This window comes from Buteo buteo, chromosome 10 (assembly GCF_964188355.1).
Source record: "Buteo buteo chromosome 10, bButBut1.hap1.1, whole genome shotgun sequence".
Taxonomy (NCBI): Eukaryota; Metazoa; Chordata; class Aves; order Accipitriformes; family Accipitridae; genus Buteo; species Buteo buteo.
The window spans coordinates 2010737-2034602 of NC_134180.1; the positions used below are offsets into that span (position 1 = coordinate 2010737).

The window sequence follows — 23866 nt, forward strand, 5'->3', positions numbered from 1 at the left end:
CTCTGCTCCCTCACTCGCCTGACATGCCAACACACCCAGGCTAGACTGTAAATTTATTCAGCCACATTAACTTTTCCTGGTCCTTAAGTCACAAGTGATGAAATCTCATTCATTTATGCAAGCAGCTGGAAGATTTATTGTAAATAAAGTTCTGCACATTACACAACTGGCTAAAAATCATAATTAGAGTTGCACTGGGAAACATGTTTTATTTATTCTGACAGTAGTCTGGCTTCAATAATCCTAGCATGATAAATGTCCCTAAAGTTTGCAGAGTTTCAGCAACTAAAGACCTTATCACAGACATGGAAGTGGAAACGTCTGACTAGGTTTGATGTGGCTTACAAGAGGTCCCGAGCAGTTCTGTTGCATAGCATCATTTTAAATCAGCACCAGGGTACTAAGAGCTAGTGGGAGTGCCTTCATTCATTGTAAATCAAAGAAATGAAATTTTCCGCTGCTATTAAACTTCCAAGACCTCGGTACGAAAGCTAGGACACGTCTACGCGAATTAGCAAGGTTCTAGGATAGGGAGAAATGACAGTCGGATTGCAGAGCCGACAGACCCTCTGGAAAAGGGTCAATGACACCATTAATACGATGCAGACATTCCCAATCTCCAGCTATTCTGCACCCTGCCAAGAGTTCTAGTGCTTTCTTTCTTTATAGTTTTAAGTACAATTTCAGGCCCATAAAACTTCAGAGAAGACAGAAGCTATTATCCTGGCCATGACAGGAGTCCCTAATGGGACATGCATACTCTGCAAATACCTAGAACTAATGATGCTGGGCTTTTACTGTTCCCCATCTGTTCAAGGGTATTTTAAAATGTACCAAATCAGGTTTACCCCTATAATGTTTATTGCTGCTCTGAGACTAATAAATGAGTCCGAGCGCAATCAAACATTTATCTGGCTTTGCTCATTCTTGAAGAGAGGAGCCCAGTCCACTTGCTTTTCACATGGGGCATCCTGTAAAGTGTTTTCTCCAACCCAGTCACGGCGCACGATCACCCAGATACTTATGTGAAGACCCTCATCTAGCAGTCAAGTTGTTGCAATACAGTAAAACAATCAAACCCGTTTATTTTCAGACTAACGGATAGGTTATGCACACAACAGCCCAGAGCCACAACTACATACTTCACAGGGGTAAAACAAACTTTATTATCAATATGGATGACACACACTTCCACAAATGTTTTAGCCAGTCCCTGCTAAATTTGGAACAGCTAGAATATTTCTAGCTAACGTTATGAAAAATAGTTATTTATATTGCTATAAAAAGAACATTCCAGTAACAAAGAGAGGTGGTGCACAGCGGTGTTCTGTCACAAGTCTCAGTGAAAGAATCTGGAAACCTTTCCCAGCTCCTGCTCCAGAGTGCCAGGGAACGGGAATGCGAGTACCAGGCTAGTTTGCTGCATTGCAGGCAACAGTTGGTCTGTTCATTTAATACAGTTACAGAATGGCTTTGTGTATCCTCCTATCTGCAAAGCCACCGTTCCAATATGAATGAATACAGAGGTTAAGTTTGTTTTTGCAAGGTTGACCTTAAAAGTGAGACCAAAGATGCTTTTTCATTTTTTCAAGGATTTTTCTTTTTTCCCCTTTACCCCCCAACACACACACGTACCTTAGAAACTTGAAGTGAAAAATAAAGCACGGTTTCCTTACGAAGAGATGCCAACTATGGTCATCGGATGGGTTCTCCAGTCATCTGATGTGGCGTGGCTTACGAGCACCACGGCTGCACGTTCAGAAAAACTCAGTTATTAGAGAACACCCAAACCATCAATTGCTGCCACAGAAATGCTTTTGGTAGGAAAATTTAAATAAAATAGGGAAGAATACTTAAGTATTTTAGGAAGGCAATGATGAAGGAATGACACACTCTTAAGACGATTAATCGTATTCCATAGGAAAGCAAGTAACCTTCCATTTGTTACTAACCTAAGAAAGTACCCTTTTCATAAACATATGGAAGCATTAAAAAAAGAAAATCCATTATTTTGTAACTTTGAAGCTTGTGTCGAGTTACATTTCATCCTTTCAAAATTTGCTTGTTATCTGCCAAGACTGTTCTGCAGTGTTTCTAGCTTCTATGCCAGACCAAATGAACAGAGAATGGAGTAAATTAACTGCCTAAGAGCTAGAAAGCAGAGCTTGCCCACTGACTTTAGCATACTATACAACAACAAGTACTTTTCATTAATTTATTATTGGCAAACCAGCAAATAGATAGGAACAGATTAAACTATGCATCATTTTATCTAAAATTTAGAATGCAGAGATTAACTGAGAGAGCATGTGCCCTCACCATATCACATCCAGAGGTGCTTTGATTTCATTACTAGAGAAAAGTATCTTTAAGTGAATCTGGAGGTATGGAGTTCATGCTTTACACAGACCTGTTCAATGACTGATTTCAAAGACAGGTATTACATATTGTGTCTAAAGGTTACAGCACAGTATTTATTTAACAGCAGAATGCAACAGTTTCTCTAAAAAGAAGACTGGATTCATCAAAATGAAACATAGAGATACAAAACAAAGCCCTTGAAACAGAATACCTGATAAAAGGAGAAATTTTCAATTCATTAATCAGTCAAATTAATTAGAAAAAATGGCTTGGCGGAAAGGAAAGTTCAGGAAGTAACAGTATTCTGTGCAGTAAACACAGATTTTACAAAAATGACAGGGTCATCTTAAAATGAATCTCTTAATTTAAAATACCCACTGGCAACAACAACAACAAAAAAACCCCATCCCACTTAGACTTCCATCATATTATGATGCCAAGGATCTTATTTACAAGTCAAGGGAGAAAACCTTCAAGGTGATGAACAAGTAGCACCCACCTCCTTTACTGTATGAAAAGAGTTTGGATGAACGTGTATTGGTGAGCGATCGGACAGGCAAAGGCAGCGGGGTCCTAAACCAGAAACTCCGGGTGCTCTCTGCTTTAGTGGGTCAGCCCAGACAAACAGCTGCAGAGCTCTTATTGCCAGTGAAGCCAAACAAATTTTTGGCAGTTATAAAAAAATCATGCCCGTTTATATGTAATCAAGCTATCAACATGGCTTTAGTGTTGCAAACTCTGAGTGCCCCAATTAAGGGAGAATTTCTGGACTAGAGTATCATGCTGCTATCTGGAAGGGGTGAGGAAGGGATCTGGAATTGCAGTGTCATCCAAGCAATGAAGAACCAACGGAGACCAGAGGTGTGCAGGGATAAGTATTCCCCTTTTAGGAGGGGTGGGGTGGAAAAGTCACCTTTGAAAAGCAAGAATATGCTTTCATAACCCAAGCACCCGAGCTCTTCTAGCTCCCACTGTCCCTTTATTGCTTCTGGAGGTCAGTATGTTATACAGGTTTTGGTTTTTTTGTTTGCTAAAAAACAACAAAGCAACATACAATGATTTTCGGAGCTATTAATAAAAATCACACCTGAACTCTTTTAAACATACCACAGTACTTAGTTACTCCTGAGCTGTCAATGTTTGCAATGTGTAACATTGTTAAAAACATGAAAAGTTGGCAAAATGCACCCCCCCATCAAAAAAAAAAGAAAGAAGAGAAAAGCTTTTTCCAGCTGTAACATCTGTTAAGTCTAACTAGCTGACAAGTGCTTCTGATGAAACACGCTTGCCAGAACACTACATAAGAGGAGGAGGGACTTTATGGAGGAGGGAACGCAAGCTATTTTTCTCCTTCCCTCACCCACAAAATGCACGATACCATTTGCAAACAACAAAGAAACAACACGGCATCCTGATAACATGCAACACGAGGTGATTTCACAGGCTGACGCCATCACGCATAGTTATCTCTGGGTCGTTACCTGTGGTAGTATAACAGGAGCGCATGCTATCCCAGCAAAAGATTCTGGAAAATGTAGGTCCCTTTCCCATTCATCAGTTTCTGTGTTATACACCTGCACAATGCTTGTAACATTGTTCAGATGCCAATTGTACCCTCCTACGATATAAATCTTTTTTTCTAGTAAACAACAGCCAGCTTCCGACTGACCTGCGCGCATAGGGCTCACCGTTGTCCATTGGTCTGTTTCAGGCACGTAATATTCCACAGCCAAAACATCAAAACAACGGTCAACATGGTCCATGCGGCCTCCCAGAGCGTAAATCCTATTATTTGCACTGACCATGGCATGCAGAACTCGGGGTTCGTTCATTGGGGTTTTAAACTCCCACTGATCCACGGCAGGGTCGTAACAGTGCAGGGCTTTTTTGTCTTCCACTGATATGCCATACCCACCTGATATGTACAATTTGTCTCCTACCGTGGCTCCAGCATGCCCCCACGTCCTGCGTTTCAGGGAGCACACATAAGTCCACTCGTTATTTTTGGGGCAATACTTCTCTACAGAGGCCAAGCTCCCCGACCGGTTCCTCCCACCAGTGGCATACACCATGCCATGGAGGACATTGAGCTGGAACTGGATCCTGCTCTCCTGCATGGCCTGGATGCGCAGCCACTGGTTCAGGTGCGGATCGTAACGGTAGCAGATATCCACAGCTCCCTCACCGCTCCGGTACTGCAGGTGTTGCCCTCCTACAATGTAGACAAAGTTGTCGAGCACGGCCACACAAGAATGGCTGCTGCCCACCTCCATTTCCGTCAGCTCCTTAAACTGGCGCACGCTGGCATCTGGCAGGTAGTAGACTTTGCAGCTCACAGTGCGGTCGTTATCGGTGTAAGGAGTGCCGCCAAAGGTGATGAGGGACAGGACGTCCGAGCGGATGGTGGTCCGAGGGGACTGCATCTCGTGCTGACGAAAGGGCAGGATCTGGTAATTGAATGCTTCCAGCAAATACTGCCGGCACAAGACATCTTCCACCATGATGTCCAAGGTCTGGACGCTGTCCACCAGCTCCGAGGACTTCATCAGCGGGAAGCGAATGTGGCAGAGGACTTGGCTGGCATTGGCACGGCGGGTTGGGTCATATTGCAGCCAGCGGACGGCAGCACGGAAGAGGTCTATTTCACTGCAGCTTTTCAGCTTATTGCTCTGCAAGAAGAAAACAAGGCGCTCCAGCGGCAGGTGGAGGAAATCCTCTTCCTCGGAGATCTGGAGGAAATGCCTAAAAGTGAATGCATCTACTGATTCCTTCAAGGATGCGAGGCTAAAGGTGGTGGCCATCTGCCCGATATTGAGACACGTTTCTACACTCATGGCAGACTTCAGAAATTCTTCACAGAGCTCCACGACAGGCACCATCTGGAGGAAGACTGCAGCTCCCAGCACATCCTGAATGCAGTCAAGATCAAGAGTCACTTCAGCACTGTACGCAAAGTCTATTATGTGTTTCAGTCCTTTTGCAGATACACCTTTCAGTTCAATCACATCTTGGCTGGCTTCTCTCATCCCACCTGTAAACATTGCCCTGGAGGTCAAAAACACAAACAAAAATTTCCCCGCCTTTAAATACATGTAAATGATGCAACACTTCAGAATTTAATTTCATTTTTTTAAACATACTGGCTCTCTTAGGGAGGATGGGAAAGGCAGGGAATAAATCAAGGCTCAATCTCTTAAAGCCCAGAGAAATTAAGAGCATGCAATTACTTACATAAAGCTTGCATAAACAGTGCACTGAGAAGTAATATTCAGCTATCAGAAGGTTAAGTTTTTCAATCCTACTGGCAGCATAAATAAGAGTGCACCACAGGACAAAGCTTCAAGAATTAGGTAGAGCTACCAGAGCAGGGAGTGCAGTACACTGCACACCAATGAATCCATGATATTCAACGACCAGCACCAGCAGAGATTGGTAACGATACCCTGAAGAGTTTAAGTATGCACGATTTGTGAGCATAAAGAAAGAATATGCTTTGGAAGACACCTGTGTTTAGGAGGTCAGCGATGCTCTCGGCTTGCCTGCAGCATTGCCTTTAGACAAAGATTTCAGTTAGCCCATTACATTGTAGGCTAGTTATGAAATGGCTTAAATATTGCAGATGCAACACATCTTACGAACAACTTCAGTAATCACAACAGAACCTCCCCTCTAAGGTTCATTCCCAATGCCTTAAGAAAATAGAAGTTGCAGCCACTTCAGAAAACCTCTGTCATGTTGCAGTACGACGGCAGGGGGCTAACAGGCAATTAAAAAAAAGAAAAAAAAACAGATTTTGTTACAGCACAGCTGCAAGCACATCAGTTGACCAGGCCACGCAGAGATTAGGCCCTAGATCACCTCCTTGGGAGGCTTCTAAATTCCACAGGAAGCACATACCACGCCAAGGACTGCGCACAGACATCTCGTAAACCGCTCTTTTAGAGCGGTGCTGCGTTTCCCAGCTATGGGGACATAACTGCACATTTGGTTTTTTTATACATTTACATTAAATTTCAGCAGTTTTTGTTATATATGGGTAGCTCAGGGGCAAAGGTTTGCGCTCTGTGTAGTATTCAACAAGCAGTAGCATAGCAGTTCTGGAGAAGCCAAAGTCAAAACAGGTTGCTGGAAGAACTGTGACATGGAGTTTCACCATTCACTGCCATTGTACATGTATCACAGCAAGAATACAGACTGTCACACAAAAGACCTTCTAAACTGCCAGCAGCTGCCTGCACATTTTGGGCTGTTTTTTCCACCATCAATAACCTCCTCTTTTCCATCGGAAAGGTAAATTCATTGTGAAGGCACGGTGTCATTAGAGCTGCCTTAGGAAGCTGCAGTGACTCTAAGGTGCATGTTAGAAAAAATGCTGAACAGCCCCTGTTATTCTGTATCAACACAGGAATAAAGGAATATCTTGGGAACAATGTCAAACGACAGCAGTTCCAAGTTTCCTGTCCAAACCAGGCTAGAAAACCTGCTGCTGTCCAGCATAAACCCAAGAAATCCTAAATGACCTAAATAAGGAAATATCTGCATATGAAATCAGCTTTCTGTAACCGAGTGACCAGGAATACTGTTCGCAATTATTTGTCCATATAGCAGATGAGAGCATTCTGCTAAAATCCCCTTGCATATCCCATGTCACAGAACAGCATGCTGCCCTGATCCCTTGCCCCAGAGGATATGCAGACATATGTGTATTTGTGCACTAGCTATACAGAGCTGAACGTGCATAAGGAAAGAAAAGCACTATTGTTGCCATGATGAAGACAAATCATCAAATAGAATGCAATTCCTTTAAGAAGTGTTGCGGTTCTAAAATGCTGATTATATAAATGCCTCAATTTCACTCTTTTCCCTCCCCCCTCCTGCATAAAAACAGAGTATTTTCAAAAGCTAGATTATTCTGCCATTGTTCCCCAGGACAACCTTCCTTAGCACCACAGAAGTTATAACAAGAAACCTACTCAGCAATTATATTTTGACAGTGAAAACACACTAGCAGTGGCACTGCATACAGCATTTATGAATACAAATAGTGCTATTAGCATTTGGTGGGAGATCAGCTCCATCATTAATTGCATGCCCGTTAGGGAGAGTGGTAAGCTTGGAAGGTTTATGTTACCAAAGGGAGAGAGAAGGGAACAGCCTAGAAAATATGTGTGTACATAAGACAGACATCATCAGAGCAGCTGAAGAAATGGGCGAAGAGATACAAGAGATATGCCAAGGGACACTGAAGTCCCTTGCTCTTGGCTACCTGCTCAGCAAACCAGTCTGCTCGGGTCAGGAAGGAACCTAAACGTCAAGGGACTGCAAACCCTGTTGAACAGCCCTTCTCCACCCTTACTTACTATGACTTGCAATCCAGACTAACACCCAGGTCGAGTTCTCTGCTGTTTTGAACCCTCCCGATACCCGTTGCCTCCAGCATGTCCCTCACTTGACGCTGCGACTGGTGCTGCCAGAAAAGATCCCTACCTCAAAAGAGAAGTCACTGCAAGTCAGAGAACCATTACAAAAGAGTTTGACAGAGGCAAGATGGATGAATACATATTTTCACTTAAGACTGAATTCCCTGCTCTGCAATCGGCTCACTCTGCATTAATTTGGCTGAGAAAACTCATCTCCATACTTCAGTTTTCTACTCACACAAGATGGGACAATTCTCCCCTATCTCCCCGGGGGTCTGGGGAATGCACACACAAAATGCTTCATACTCTTCAGCCTGTGAACGGTAAGCACTATAGACAGATCAGTGGTATTTAAAGATAACATGAGTGCATTTACAATGGGCACCATCGTTCAATGGGATGACTCATTTCAGAGCCCTCGCTGCCACTTCACAATCAGCTCAAGTAGCTCCAGGGCAAAAGCCTGTTTCCTTCAGCAGACAGAGCACCTACCAATGCTGGTGAGGTGGGTTCAAGACCTGGGCTTGAACTTGCGTCTTGGCCCAACGGCTGTAGTCGGAGAAACCTCATCTGTGTGCAGAGGGACTGACTCCAAGCTTCTACATGCCTGCAGGTAACCCCACCGACATCCGTGGGGCACACCATACCTCCAAAGGGTTGTGTGGGTGTGATTTTGGGGTGTGGTGGGGAGGTTGGGGTGGGGGAGGATGAGGAAACAGAAAACCAATGAGAAAGGTAAAAATGCCTGCTTCCCTATCAGATTCTCACCTGAAATAGTCACTGCAGGCAGCCAAGACAACTTTATGAACCTGAAACACTTCATTATTTATAGTGAGGATGACATCAAGCAGCTGAGCCTGAGCTCGGAGCGAGGCCAGTCCCTGCAGTAGAGTGGTGCTGTGGCCAGGAGCAGAGAACGTGCATTTCAGGGTGCTGTTCTTGTCAGCCATGCTAAAAACAGAACAAGAGAGACAGGCTGGTTTTAAATTAAAACAATATGTGGTATACCTACAAAGCATGCTGGGGAAGATACTGTAACATGAAGCAGCTTGAACGCAAATTCCCAGCTCAACAGCCACACAGAACATCATGACATCAGTACCTCAGTTGTATTCCCTTCTCCCAATACAAAAGAGACTTCCAAATTTTTAAATTATACTTTCACATTACTGACAACCCGTCACGCTGCAGCACACATGGGCTTCAGAGACCATCCAAACATCAGCTAGCGGGGCCAAAATCTCCAACGAACATTGGTGTCCCCACACTACAACTACCCCAGAGTCCACCCTGACCTTGACTTCAACCACGAGACTGAATCACAGTTGCTTATTCTTCTCACCACCTATCCTGACTGCAGCTGTTAGATACTCTGCACCATCCAAGGACGGCCCTGCTAGCCCTATTTGATCCTTTCCTTATGCCTGACCCTCATGAGAAGAGCAAAAGCATAGCACTGGCTGCTCTAAATAACGTCAACTGTTTGAACTGCACTGTAAACAGTCCCCTCCCAGTGTAAATATTTCCTTGGTTTTCCCAATGCCTCTCACACATGTTCCCCAGCGCAGAGAGCATCATTCTTAGATTCACTTGGCCTCAGATGCACTTGTCAGTGAGAACGCTGCATTTGGAGGTGAACATCAGCAGCATCTCTGCGCAAGTGGAAAAGACTATTAGATGATCTGTGCTCCTCTGAAAATAACTACAATTATGCTGCAGATTTCCTGAGCAAGGCGATAGTGGGCCAGCATGCCCTGCCCACCAAGCGGGGTTCACTCACACCGACAGAAGCATGAAATCCTAAATTCATTTGCAAATTTAATCCGACTCTGAACTACTTTTCAGGATCAAGATCAGAGTCCTTCTGGGAAGAAAACATGCACAAGGACCAGTATTCAGAATGGGGTTTATGTTTTCAGAAGCATCCTGCTACTTGGTCTCTGCGTTTTAAGAAATATTTTATGGAAGCGTGACATAAAAACTCCCAAGCAGATCATACTGAATCTGGAAAGCTGTATTACTTGCTCCCAAGTCCACAGTGGGAGAGTGCGCTTAGTACTGTGCTTAAAGGGTATTACTATTATTTAAGTAGAATAAACCAACAAAGCCAAAAAAAAAATAGTGTGCTATGGGCTGTATAATCCCATCGTTTGCTAACAACTGTCCCTCAGAGTTCACTGCCTAAACAACAACAAAAGCCACACACAATGGACAAAACAAGTAGGCAAGGTCAGAGAAGAGTCAGGGAGATGGGATAACAAAAAAGGGGATGTAAACAATCCTCAAACAATAAGGAACAATGGACAGGACTTGCTACTTGCCTAACTTATCGGATTGCAATTTCCTGCAAGCTTTACAGAAGAGGCGAGTTAGGGGAAATCTGTGATGTTCATCAGAGCACTGAGAGGGCAGCAGCTTTGTGCGAGTAGCTCTAGAGCTCTTTGGGATGCTGCAGGATGCAGATATCAAATCTTTGCAGGCTGTTTCAAAACTCCTCAGGCTTGGGAACGTGCCTCAAAATTCATAAGAGTTCCTACTGGGATGACTGATACTGGTCAGCTGTGCTTCTTGTAGCACAGATCTGAAATTCCTACCTTCAAGTCAAAGCATACTAAAAAGTCTTAATTCAGAGAGTGGAGTCCAGCTACAACATCCTTCCTAAAATAAAAGGGATTAGCAAAAATCAGTTGCTGACAAGACCTTTATCCATTACTCCGCGAGCCAAGAAACGTCTATCCACTCCAGCTCTTCCCATGGCGAAAGAAGAAAGAGATTGGAGGGAGTGAGTGCATGAATATTCATCACGTCAAACTCATTTTACTCTCCTCTCTGGAACAATGGGTTTGATTCGCTGGAGTTGAAAGGAGGAAACATCGAGCATAAGCAAGGAAATGATCTTGCCTCTGAACACAGTATCGTTCACCGAGCAAACCCATTTTGCTTCACGCTGGACAGGTAAAATACACACAGCCAGCTCCGGTGTCTCATCTGGGAGATGGTAACTCTGGAGTTTACCATAACTTTGTTAGACTCAGTCTCCTGCAGGATTCTTCTCATGGGAATCGTCTTCAGCATTTTTTTCAGACCAACTTTAAATATTCTTTTTCTGAGCCTAAGGGCTTACCCATCCATATACGATTGCTTTCACTAGATCCACAACCCTCTCAGTGAGGGTGCCTCTTCAAACAACAAGCTTTACCTGAACAAACATTCCTCTTTTTTTACTTTTTCTCAGTTAACTTTTACAGGCACGGTTAGTAACCAGAGTGTAAGTTTAAAGTAGATGGAGGACTAAATCTGGGAGGGTGGATATTTCTGTGCTGGAATAAACATGTTTGCATGTGTGATTCATTTCAACAGGTAATTGTGAACAGCTACCCCTGAAAAACTCCCTGTACTAGTTCCTTTCTCTATTTACAGGTATAGAATAAAAGGATCCAATGATTACACAATCCTCCAAGTGAGAAAAACAAGACAAACCAAAACAAAACCTAACAGTAAGAGAACCACTGATAATGTCCAGTTTCCTTCAGATTGGAAAGAAAGAAATTTTAGAAGAAACGCACAAGCTGGAAGCAAAATAAAATCCACACAAAGCATGAGAAATCAAGTAAGAGACTTTACAAAAAACAAAGCAGGGGCAGGGGAAAGAGGTGAGAAAACAGCTGTTTGTACCACAGTTAGTAAAAAGGGATTTGTGATAAAAAACAGGCTTGGCTCAAACCAGGCTGCCGTACCACAGGGCATACCGTAGCAGCAGCGTGCATTATGCCGCATGACCTTGCTTTCCACTCCTTCCGCTGCATTAGGAACAGAGAAAGAAGAGAGGCAGCAGTTGGATGTCAGAGACTAGAAGAAAAAAAAAAGGCACAAAAGGAAGCCTTGAACATCTGAAAGTGCCTTTGTGAGGCTGTCCCTATCTTATTTGAGATCTGAATATGCCGTGTACTTGTTGCTTAACAATTTGTTACAGAAGAAACAGCCTTGCAGACAAACTTCGGAAGAGTTGCATCTACTCCTCAGCAGTTCAGAACATGCCTTCAAGATAAAAGCCTTTAATCACACAATAGTGAGAAAGTGTTTATTCTGCTCCTTCCTCATTCCCTTTCTGATGGAGGCAGGGCTGGAGAGCTCCTGGAATTTTCCTTGGTTTTTGGTCTTTGTCCTCAAAAGGACAGCACTGAGTGAAGTCCTTTCCCTGCCGCAGAGCTTTGCGGAGGTTTCTGTGGCCGGAGCGTCCTTTGGCAGGGGCCGAACACACTAGCTCGGAGTGGGTCAAGTGTGTCTAGCTACACCCAGTCAAATTTATCCTTTGAAAAAATGTAAAACATAAAAATCACATTCACATCAAGCAGCACTTCCACTGCATGTCCCACAGGCTTCACAGTGATCTGCAAGGGGATCTGAAAATGTTTACGTGATCGGGGCCTCTAACACAAATACATTGGTATAAAGGTGACTTTACAGGAACAAAAATCCCACTTTCCATATGGAAATAGCTGTAGCGGTGAAAGGCATCTTTATATTCATGTAACTGCATCCATCGCACGAATGGTGGGGGCAGCTGGAATTCAACAGACACGTTGATTCAGAAGGGCGATCCATTTTGGGCAGCAGCCTCAAAGACTCCAATAACATCGCTGGTACCTGATTTTCAAAAAGGGACTGCCAGGGAACAAGTAATGGGATTGAGGATTTGTCTCCAAGCCACTGCTCTGAAGCCAGATTGCTTTCAATCCTCTCCAGTCACTGCAGGATAGAGTTTGGCATGGTGTTTGTGACCGTAGCTTGGGGACAATCAACCCAAAACCGTACGTATGTCGCAGGCTTGTGAAAACGTTAAAGCAAGGGTTAAGGGAGTGGTTCCAGTCAGACAGCAGGCAGGGAAGGCAAACAAGCCCAGAAATCCTCCTTCTGCTGCTGCACCTATTGCAGGAGCTTGGCCACGTGCTCATCCTTGCCCCAAGCATGCTGACCACATCCTTAACTGACATGTTTCTGAGCAAGGACTGCTTGATTTTTGACCAGAAACAGATGCAGCAAGGAGGCATCTGAACACAGGGCTGGACGCCCAAGAGGCCTCTGAAGTTGATGGGCTGAGAGGTATTTAAGGGCCATACTTCAAGAATCAGTTCAGATGAGGCACAAAGAACATCCCAAAGAACAAATGTCCCCTGTCTCTGCCTCCTCGATTCTCCAAAACATCACATGTAATCCAAGATGCATTTCAAGCTAATGAATCATTTTTACCAAATCTGTACTGATGATTAAAAACATCAAAGCTGGAATTAAAGGCTTACCAAGCATGAGTTCATATTTCAGCATGTTTGCAACTACTGCACAAGTACAAATGGAGAGAATTATACCAGGCCAGATTATAACATTTTAGTGATTAAATTAAATAAGAAAAATCTTTTGCTACACAACTGCCTGTCACCTCCCTCCTCTTCTTTTATAACATGGTCCACCTTGGAAGGGGGGATAGTTCAGTGCTAGCGAGGCTCGCTCCCCATCTCCATCCCAGTTCAGCATCCTTGCTAATATCCACCCACATTTTCCCACTCTCTGGGCAGGTGGTGCTTGGTAATTTTTCATGCAGGAGAAACTCAAGGGGGTTGGCAAGATTTCTAAGCGGGGCAAACTTCCAACAGCCAGCCTCTACAGTAAACACAAGCTCTAAAGGTAGGACCCCGCGGGGCATGGCTGGGGTACAAAAGAGGAGGGAGGAAAAGCAGCAGCGTGTGTGTGTGTTCGCATGCATCAAGTACATAGTGCCACAGCTTTTCTGTGGATAAACAAAGGACTTGGGATTGCAAAATAGCCAGCGAGGCACCTTCTGAGTGCTCAAGCCTGCAAGAAATTTTTTATGGTGAGAGCAGCAGAACTAACATAAAGCTGAAGAGTAACTTTATTTAGAACATAGGATATGAATATTAAGGACCTTCTTTAAGAACCTTTGAAAGGCAGCATTATAGATATTTTAATAATGCAAATCATTTAATGCCTTTAGTTCCATGCCTAAGTAAAAAACACATTCAGATTCTGATTTTTAAACTACAATTAAGACACTTAAAATCAAAACAAAAGTCAAACTCCCTCAGATAAGTCACTGGTAGCCATGGTTACTGTAATATTTCAGATCCTGAGGCTTTATATCACATGCCCAAACGATGAAAACGAGTTTTCAGCACCTCACACTAACAAATGTTACGTTACGGCAAAAAGGCTAAACCCTTTACTGTAGATTTGCTGTTTCACGGACTCTTGTCAGGACTTTCGGACAATGCTCCCATGGCCTTTGCACCCCCTACGAAAAGGCATCGAGAGGTTTCCTTGAAGTTTGGGTGTGAGGAAGACTAGATGCTGCCAGGCAATGAGACTTAAAAATACCTGCCCTGTTAACCTACTTACATTCCCAGCAGCAAGTGAGATTTGTCACCAGCACCCCATCAGAAACAACATTTACCATCGCTCCCCTGTTCAAATTAGCAACAACAATAAGCACTTAATGATCAGCACCTAATTAAATATTAACACATAGAATGAAGGAGATGTTTTCCAGAGAAACATAATCATCCTTAAGAAAGATATGTGAGCAAAATCATTTAATCGATTTCTTTGTTCCCTTTTCCACCTCCTTCCCTTAATTTCTCCTATTTCTCTCCTCTGCCTCCACTCATTTTCCTCTCCTGACACCCTCTCTTTCATCAAAGGCAATAATACAAGTGGAAAGCCTGAGACTAATATCTCTATTTAAAAGTGACTAGCAATTTGGAGTGCTCAAATAAAGAGATTATAAATGGGTCTGAGTTTTAGAAGGAGCAACACTATGTGTGGAAAAAAATGGTCCTCTGTAAAATGCCTGAAGTTGAATAGTGAAGTTTGAAAAGTCTCGCCTTTTATCTTTTACACTTAGAGTCTCAAAATTTAATGAAAGTTAACGTTTGGCAAAGGGAGAACAAGTAACATTGACTATTTTAAAAAAAGAACAAAGCCCAACAAATCAAGTTTTTTTATTTGTATTACAGGGACCCAGTAGGCTTGTCCCTCTCACAAAGGGGGAACTGAGGTCTCAAAGACAGACTGCCCGACGCTGGGACGGGACTGGGTGCCGCAGGGCTCCCACACTGCCGGACAACCTATGCCTGATTCAGCCTTGTGTTTAGTGAAAACGGCAATTAAAGATGTATTTCACAGAAGCCAGGAGGTACCTCAATGCTTCATTTTTAAGTGCTTTCTGAATCAGGTCCTACTGATCCCCTTATTTGCTTATCTGCACCCTGCTTCTCCCAAGCCGGAACCGAGGAAACCCTGTAACCCAAAGGTAAGGCAGCAAGTTGAAGCAAGAGCCTTTTCAATTTATTTTTTTTAAATATTATTTTTTGTCCCCTGAGAAGTCCAAGACACATTTCCAAATCTCTGTTTTTCTTTTTTTCTGAGCTGAACTCACACGGGGCCCAGCAGACACACACACACACACATACAAATATATTCTGCTCCCAGGCTTCAATCGGTAGGTTGTTTGCAAGCCAAAGGAGGTGGGATTTTGGTTTCTGCTAAAAGCACTAATAAAACTGGATGTCTGTCAAAAGCTGGCTGGCCTGGTAAAATGGAGCATTGGAGCAACAAAGAAGTAGAGGGTGAAATATCTGAACACATTAAACTCTGTGCCACCTCATGGAGCTTCAACCTGAGGGACTGGTCAGTACACGCTGTACCCGGGACAAATTGGGTGGGGGAAGAGGGGAGAACAAGATTCTTAAAAATGTTTCTGTCACAGAGCCAGAGTCATCTTTATGCTGGGACACATGGGAAAAGGGACATATGGACAAATGGGAAAAGCAGAAAAGTGGCTAATGCAACTCTCAGGTAAGGGCTCTGTGGGCCCAGATTTGCACACTGGTAGCATTAGGGTCTTGGAGGGGCACAAAACGTCAGGCTGAGAATATCATTTACCAGGATCTGCCATTTCTCTTCTCCCTACTCATATCCAGAGCTACCGCAGAGGATCTTGTCCTGTACAGGGATTTTCCTGGGGCACCCTCAGTCCTGCCCGAAACCTCCTCCGGCAGCAGAGAACATGGAGCAGGCGCAGGCGACACACATCGCCCATCACTAACAACACCCTGCCCTTCACAATCTCCACCTGTATTTTTACAATGACCGAGAACAGGAAAATACTACCCCACCCCCCAAACTTTACCGTGATTATATTCTTGTCAGCCCCAAACCTAATCCCACTGAGCCAGGAACAAACTGAGCAAATATAAAAATCACTCTAAGCATATAAATTACTCTGGCAGCCACAGGCAGTATCACAGCAATGAAAAAGTCAGCTGCTCTCTGTTGCTCCTGAGCTCAGCCAGCCACACAAGGACCCCCAGAAGGACGGTGGATTTTACACCACGTAAAATTTGCCTGTGTATCCATGGTACACAGCTAAGTACAGGCTCTTTATACACTTGATACTCCTGCTGACAGCACTGCCTTAAACAGTTCCACGTTTCCCGCACCATATGCCCTTACGGTCAACCCCTGCCAACCCCCAGCTCTAGAAAAAGGAAAGCTACAGCGATGCCGTATCAAAAAAAAAAAAAAAAGGCAAAAAGCAGAACCATCCTTTTACAACACACCACCGTGGTCGTCTTAGCAGCCAGAAGCCGCAGCGGGTTATTTTCTGCGCCCGCCATCCTCTGCACACCTCTCCCAGCAGCACCCGTGGCAGAGCTGCTGTGCAAAGGCCGAGAGGCACCTAGTGGTGTCGGGAAGCACAGCAGAGCCACCAAGGCCACCCCAAAAGTGACAACCAGCCCAGCTCCAAGCTCTACATCGCTGCTGGCCTTCTAGATACCACCCTACTCTTCCCTCCATCCTTGCTTTTCCATCCACCCCCATTCCAGCATCACATTTTCACCTTTGGAAACGGAGCGAAGCTGATCCGTGGCACAGCTACCACCGCTTTCATCCAAAAATTCGTCGGGACCTGTCTCAACTTCCCGGCTCGTCACAGGTCAGCAATGGCTGGGTCGCGGTCCCGCTGGGGACAGCCCGTTTCACCTCTGCTAGCAGCTCCTAGCAGGGCAGAAACTTCCCCCCACCAAGCAAATCACTCTGCGACCTTCTCCCACACAACCATACCGGGCCCTTCCCTCCACACCTTGGAAAAACTTAGAAAAACTCCAAAATCAGACTACGAGGTACTTGGAGCAGTGTTTGTCTCAGCCTGTTTCTGTGGCATCTGATTGCATTGTCTGGGCAGTGTTGCAATAAAAACGACAGGACTAGTTACACGCGGAGTAGGTACTACAGCGTGCAGTGAGCCGCAGCACGCCCCTCCTCTCCCTGTACCTCCACCCTCCAGATTATTGCCTCAGAGCAGCTAGGGATCTCAAGCAAAAGCAACATAAAATGATGAAACAGCAGACAACAGAAGAAAAACTCACCATCCCTTTAATGCAAACTGAAGAAATCATGTTTTCTAGCAGATGCGAGCAGCTGCCCCAGCACTTGGCATCGTAACACCAACTCCAATTCCGTTCCAGGATCAAATCCCCTTGCCACCGCGGCTGTTTGTAGCCCATTTCCCTTGTTACCTAAACCCTCTGCGCTTACCTTCTGACAGGCTTGCGCCCATCCTAAACGTCATTATGTTTCTCAGCTGCTCAGGCAGTTCAGTTCTACACAGGCTTCGTGCCACCCTCACTGCATCACCTGAACGGAATAACCCAAGACCACCAGAAGTGCAGCAATAGTTTTTCTTAAAGGCCCCGATTTCTGTGCAAGTTCGGCATTTATCTTGCATATAAATGAGAAACTGGAAAAGACACCTTAGCCATCGTCCCATGATGCAAGGCTCTTCCTTACAAAGCAGTTAATGCCACGCAACACTTGGAGGTAAGACAGGAACCTTTAAAGAATCACTGAAGTTTATTTTTGGTCTAAATAAAACCTCCAGCTCAGAAGTCTCCCAATGTTGAAAAAGAAAGCAGCAGTTATTTTTACAGTGATTCAATTAGAGTGTAAACATTTACACCACGTCTACCAGATCTAACAACTAAATCTGTTTTAAAATTGCCATGTGGCAGAGTATAGAACATAGAAACCACACAAAACTAAACTTTGAACAGTTTCAAATGGGGGAAAAAAAAAGTCTAATTGAAGACTGAAGTTATATAAGATTACAGGAATGCAAAAGCAAAGCAGACTCACAGCCCTTATCATTATCTTCCCCCGACACGGTTTTACTCCATCCTCCTGTACATTTGCTCTCTCTCCCACCACTTTCTTCAGAAGAAATAAGGTTAGGGGAGTTCAGGTCGACTTTCTCTTGATGTGAACCCAGACATTATGTACTTTCAGATAAGGAAGACCTGCAGGTCTCCCTTGGCCATTCATCCTGGTTTTGACAGGTGGGACTGCTTTCAGCAAATGCCAGCGTGTAACAGTATTAGGGAGGTTTTTGAAAAGTGTTTATACAACCTGGCTGCCTTCCCTTCTTCAAGGGATTATTCCCAATTTGAGAGACACACAGCTCTGCTCAACAGCTTGTCTGGACACCCCAATTAATTCCTGCTTGAAGGCCCGCACAATAACATCCTCTCCAGCATCTGAGAAGATGTTTTTCCTAGATATTTGTCACCCTGCTTTTACAACCCTACCTCACCAACACTGCAGCAGAGTTCACACATCTCGTTGTCTAAAGCTCAGAGAACTTCTCTTACTGAGGGTACTGATGGATTTCACCGTTTCCTCTGTACTTACTTGCTCACCAATCTCAAAGGGTATCTTCAGGAGCAGCACAGTATTAGAGTGAATTCTATAGCCTGAAACTCTCCCTCCACATGATACGGAGGGCTGGGAATAAAATATGAAACCCATTTGTAACTCATGAAATTCTATCCATGGAGGAAGGGAAAAGGGAAAAAAACAACAACAACAAAAAAGCAAGTTTATTTCAAAATAGAAGATTTGGGCCATTTGCTTTCAGTGCACAGCAATGGCCTTATTTCATGCCATCAGTGTGTCGAAAGCCTTTTGTCCGTACCATCTTGCACAGCGTGTTTCTTATCGAATGAAGGCGCAGGATCCCCAGCAGACAAGTTAATTTTCTTGCTTTGGGGAAGCCAGCATACTTATGGGTAACTAGCATCAGCCATGCGGTAGCAATTCCAAAGATGGAAATTCTGTCCCTGCTGTTTGAGTAACAGTGCACCACCAAAATGGCATGTGTGTAATACCAAGAGAGGACTTTGTTCTTTTGCCTTAGAGAGTAAATCCTCTGTAACTGCAAAAAAGTCACAAGTGGAAGCACCTAACAAGGAATCATTGTTGATAGGGAATGCCCTTGAAATGCTCCTCGCACTCTATAGAGACGATGCGGCATGTCCAATATCCCCCATCAGGTTTCTTCCCTGTATTCTCCAACAAATCCATCCTTTAAAACAGAAGACTAACGACCAACAAGAAGCAGTACCGAAACTTCAACGGGCTTTACTTTAAAATTAACAAAGAAAATAAACACGCAGCGGTAGGGAACACGATAGCGCTACAGCTCAGGGAACAAAACTGCTACAGCTCCAGTCTGGGTCATTTATCACAGCCCTGAAACAAATTACTTCCATTTCTCACTGCTACACACCGAGCACCGAGAAACTCCTGAGCGCCGAGCAAGCGGCCCTACCAACACCCGTGCGAAAGAAGTGCTGCTGTTCCTGTTCTGAGAGGGAAGAAAAAGGAGGTGCAGAGAGATAAAATGAAATGCCCCAGGCAATGCAGCATATAGTTTACACAGGCGGTCACTAGAAAAAAAGTTATATATATATATATAAGGTGAGAATTCAGACGGGCTTCTCCAGTGCTAAACAATGACTGTGAGAGCTTCCCTCTCCACGGCATGACATACAGGGTGGTTATTTCAGGAGTGAACGCGGAGAGAGTTGAGGATAAACGATGCTTTGAAGCGAAGTGACAGGTTGACAGCATAACATCTGAGAGACAGACAACACAACTTTCTGAACACTGTCCAACGCGGTAACTTTTGGATGACAACAGATAGAAAAGCCCTGGGAACAGAAACTCCTCCACGAACAGGTACCAGCCACAACCATCCACCCACCAGAACATCCTCCCTGGTACCACTTTGTGCCGCCTTCCGAGGCTGAGTGACCCCTCAGGGACCAAAACCAGTGACCCAGGGAGGGATTTGCAGCCTGGGGAGACGGGGCACAACAGAATGGGCCCGAAACACCAAAAACTCGGTGTCTCTGCAAAGCTATAAAACCGGTGTCTCTAGAAACCCATGAAGCCGGTGGCTCTACAAACCCTACCCAAGCGGGGTCTAGGTGCGATTCACAGCGTTCTCTATTTTAGACCCTCCCTCAAACCTCAGCCTTCCTCCTCCTAAACTCCAACAGGGAAAGCGTTATTATTAATTATTATCGTTATCTTTCAGAGGACTCCCAGCCATCGGGCCTTGCTCAGGAAACACACACCCCCCCACACCACCCCCCCCAGGACACCGGGGCCGGGCTCTCCGCCTCTCCAGGACCCCCGAGGAGCGGCAATACCGAAAATAAAGGGAAAATAAATGAATACAGGGGCGCACGTCGGCGCCGGAGGAAGGCGGAGAAGCGCCGAGGCCGTCACCGGGCCCAACCCGGCCCCCTTCCCGCCGCCGCCACCACCGCGGCCCAAGCCGGGCCGGAGCCCCCCCGGCCGCCCTCCGACCCCCCGGCCTAGGCCGTGCCCGTTTCCCCCCTCACCTGCTCGGCCGCTCCGCGGCGAACTCGGCCCCGCCGGACTCCGCCATCTTCGCTACGCCGCCGCTGCCGGGCCCCGAGCTGGGAGGCGGCGGGATTCCCGCCGCGTTAAAGGCGCAGGAGCGAGCGGGGGCCCCTTCGGCGGGCGGCGGGGACCGGGCGACTGCTTCCTTCCCGCCCCGCCGCCACCGGGGCCTGTCACCGCCCCGCCGATGAGGGGGACCGGGGGCTGTCGCTGCCCCGGGGGTCCCGGGGTGGGGTTGGGGGGTGTCATCGCCTCACAACTTGAGGGGGTCTGGGGGTCCCTCGGTGCCCCGCGGGTGAGGGGAGCCAGCGGGGCTGTCGCCATCCCATGGCCGTGGAGACCCCCGGGGGGGGTCTGTCACCTCCCCGCGGCCACGGGGTCGCTGAGGGCGGTCGTTGCCTCATGGCTGAGAGGAGCTGAGGGGTCCGACCCCGTCCCTCGGCTGAGGGGGGCCAGGGGTCTGTCGCCACCCCACAGCTGAGGGGGGCCAGGGGTCTGTCGCCGGGCCGCGGGCGGCCACGGGCCTCCTCGTGCCGGCATTCTCCAGCCCACCATTACCCAAGAGCAGGCGATGTTCCCCTGCCCGCGGCCTGCACCCAAGCGCTTATCGCTTTCCCTCCGGGATTTCACGCGCGACACGTTCCACGTCTCCTGCAGGGACCGTCGTGTCTTCGACCAGCCCGGGACTGCGGGGACGACCCTGCTCCCCATCACCCTGGGGACAAAACTTCCCGCCACACCATCTGGACGATTTTATGGACCCAAGTTTTATCACCATAAACGCTTTGTGCAAGAGCAACAGTACCCTCCAGAGGGTGCAGTCATGTCATCGGAGATCGCAGCGTTCCGGATACGCCGTCTCGGTGCCAAAGATGCCTTCGCCACCCCGCGTCCCCACACATGCTCGGCATCAGAGTCGCTCCCGGCTCTCCCCAAAGCGACCGGCGGAGATGAGGCCAAGCGTCACGGGGTCCGTGTAATTTTTAAAGCCGGCGCGCATCTGGAGAGAGCGGACGGTCTAAAGGGCATTCCAGTCGTTGGTGGAAATCAGGAAATTATTCGTAGCGGTGGCTCTGCCAACGAACGGGGGTAAATTTCTTTGATTTCCCATGCCTCGGTGTCCACATCTGTATAAGGGAAAGGGGGAATTTGTACATGAGAATAAACGCACTTGGAAAGCCATGAAAATACTCTTTCAAGTCAGCCTGATGAAAACTTCATGTTCTGGAGCCCTCTGCTTCAAGGAGAGCAATCTGTTTCAGAGGCGAAGCTGTGTATTTTTCTTATTTAAACCTTCTAAATCTGCTGGAGCATTAAAAATATTTGGCATTTCCACAGCACATTTCATTCCCAGCTCCAAATGCGTTTTACAGACATTCATTAATTAAGCCTCGTAAAACCTTTGGGAGAAAGGGAAGCAGTACTTATTAATTTGCTATTTGTATTGCTGCAGCACACGGAGACCCCAGCCAGGACCTCAGGGCCCTGTTATTTTAGACCCGACCTACACAGAAGAGATGTCAGCGCGCCGAGGCGCGGGGAGAGCGGGAGGAGGCGCGGGAGAGGCAGCGGATGAAAGTTAATGCCGTAAGTCATCGGCAGAGCCCGCAGCAGTCCGTCCCCGGTGTTTCACCACGATGCCCTTTCCACTGGGCAGTGCTGCCTGCAAGACAGAGCTGCGGGAGTAAGTGTGGCTCCCACCCCACCTCTCCCCGCACCTTTCTGTTTTGTGTTTTGCTGGTGTTTGGGGGCTCCTGCCCCTCCTCACCAACCCCTTGTGCTTGTCCTGCTTCCTCAGACACCAGCTCTGCTTCATTTGATAGCTTCCACTTTCTCCTGGGGCCACTTTCTGTAGATTTAGCTTTGCAGCACACCCCGCTCTTTAAAAGGTTTAAAATAAACGCTTTCCCTTTATTATTTTTAGGTCCATATAGATATTTTAAGTGCCTCTATTTTGGTTCAATAAATACACGGCAATAAAGCAGCCCTGCTGACGGCTAGCCCAGCCGGGCTGCCTGCTCACTGCGGACCTCTCCATCCCAGGTGGGTCGGTGGATGGGAGCTGTGAACGTTACACCTCTGCTTCCCCTGCAGGAAAAACCAGGCTGTGCCGCATGCTGTAAATGCCTTTCACATGTTCCCCAGATCCCAGTTAAATTGAACCCCAGAAGGTCTCTCAAAGCATGAAAAATGCATTTATAAGATGCTGGAAGGAAGATGTATTCCATAACTACTCTGGTGACCAGGCGTGCTGACTTGTGTCATGTGGAGAAGGAACCAAGAGGGGGTATTTCTTGTTATTTCATACCGCTGATGGGATTTTATCTCTCACAGCAAATCCAGGAACTTTTTAGTTACCATTATTGTTTGATTTTATGGGCCATCTGATATTTATTTTTATTTCTATTCATTATTTGTTGAGTGCACTTAGCCCCTTCCCCAAGGAGCCTGCCTTACATCTAAGGTGATTTTTACAACCAGTGTTAGCACAGCATCTGAGCAACTCGCACAACTTTAATATATTTATCCTGCACACACAGTACATCAAGGCGGTCCTGGTATTCCTACTGTGGAGAGTGGTGGTCTGCCCATAAAATCACAAGTCTAACTTACTGTGTTAAAAAAAAAAAAAAAGAATAAACTCCAAACTATTTACATTCTTCTTCTTTTTGATCTTCATTTTAAGCCATCAGGATGTATTTGAGTTATATTTTCACTTTTTTTTTCCCCCCTACAAAACACAAGCTCTAGCAATGTACCTTTTACTGTAAGCCAAGCTCTTGCATATCCCACGACTCCCACAGCTGGGGCTTTAAAATCTGCATCCAACACTGTGAGACTAATGACAAAATCATGAGCTGGCAGCGCTGCCTTTTCCTCCGACCTTTTCATTTCATCCTGCAAGCGCTCAGAAACAGGAATTCCTCGCAGCTCGCAGCACTATCGGTCCACGCAGTTTGTGTTGGGTGGAGGAGGCGGACAGCTGGCCTCAACGAGCTTTTTTTTTCCAATTCTTGCTAGATTTTCCCCAGCACAACAAAGCCCCAACTTTCTTTTATTTGCTATTGTTATGGAGGAGTCTGCGAGTGACCTCCCTCTTGCTCCCTGCCTCCGCACAGCATCAGTGATGAACGCTGCTCCATCTCCTGCTTGTCATGCATGTCCTGAGGGTGCTGTGGGGCTTTTCTGTTGCCTGTGCTTCCGGCTGGTTTTATTCCCTCTTGATTTCTGGTAGACTGCTCTCTGCTAATCCCTATGTAATCCCGACAAACGTGTGAGCCCGGGGAGGGGTCGAGCATGCA

General features: G+C 46.1%; 1 protein-coding gene and 1 long non-coding RNA gene across 2 annotated transcripts; one reads left to right on the forward strand and one right to left on the reverse strand.

Moving 5' to 3' along the window:
• Positions 1 to 1122: 1122 nt before the first annotated feature.
• KLHL26 (kelch like family member 26) lies at positions 1123 to 21276 on the reverse strand. The gene is given in 4 exon segments (XM_075037897.1): positions 1123 to 5406; positions 8550 to 8732; positions 20543 to 20807; positions 20810 to 21276. Coding segments are annotated over 4 exon segments (2109 nt in total). The 5' UTR covers positions 20889 to 21276; the 3' UTR covers positions 1123 to 3824.
• On the forward strand, positions 21276 to 22920 carry LOC142035646 (uncharacterized). The gene is made up of 3 exons (XR_012651929.1): positions 21276 to 21653; positions 22018 to 22607; positions 22710 to 22920. It is a non-coding gene; the product is annotated as an uncharacterized LOC142035646 (long non-coding RNA).
• The last annotated feature ends 946 nt before the right edge of the window (positions 22921 to 23866 follow it).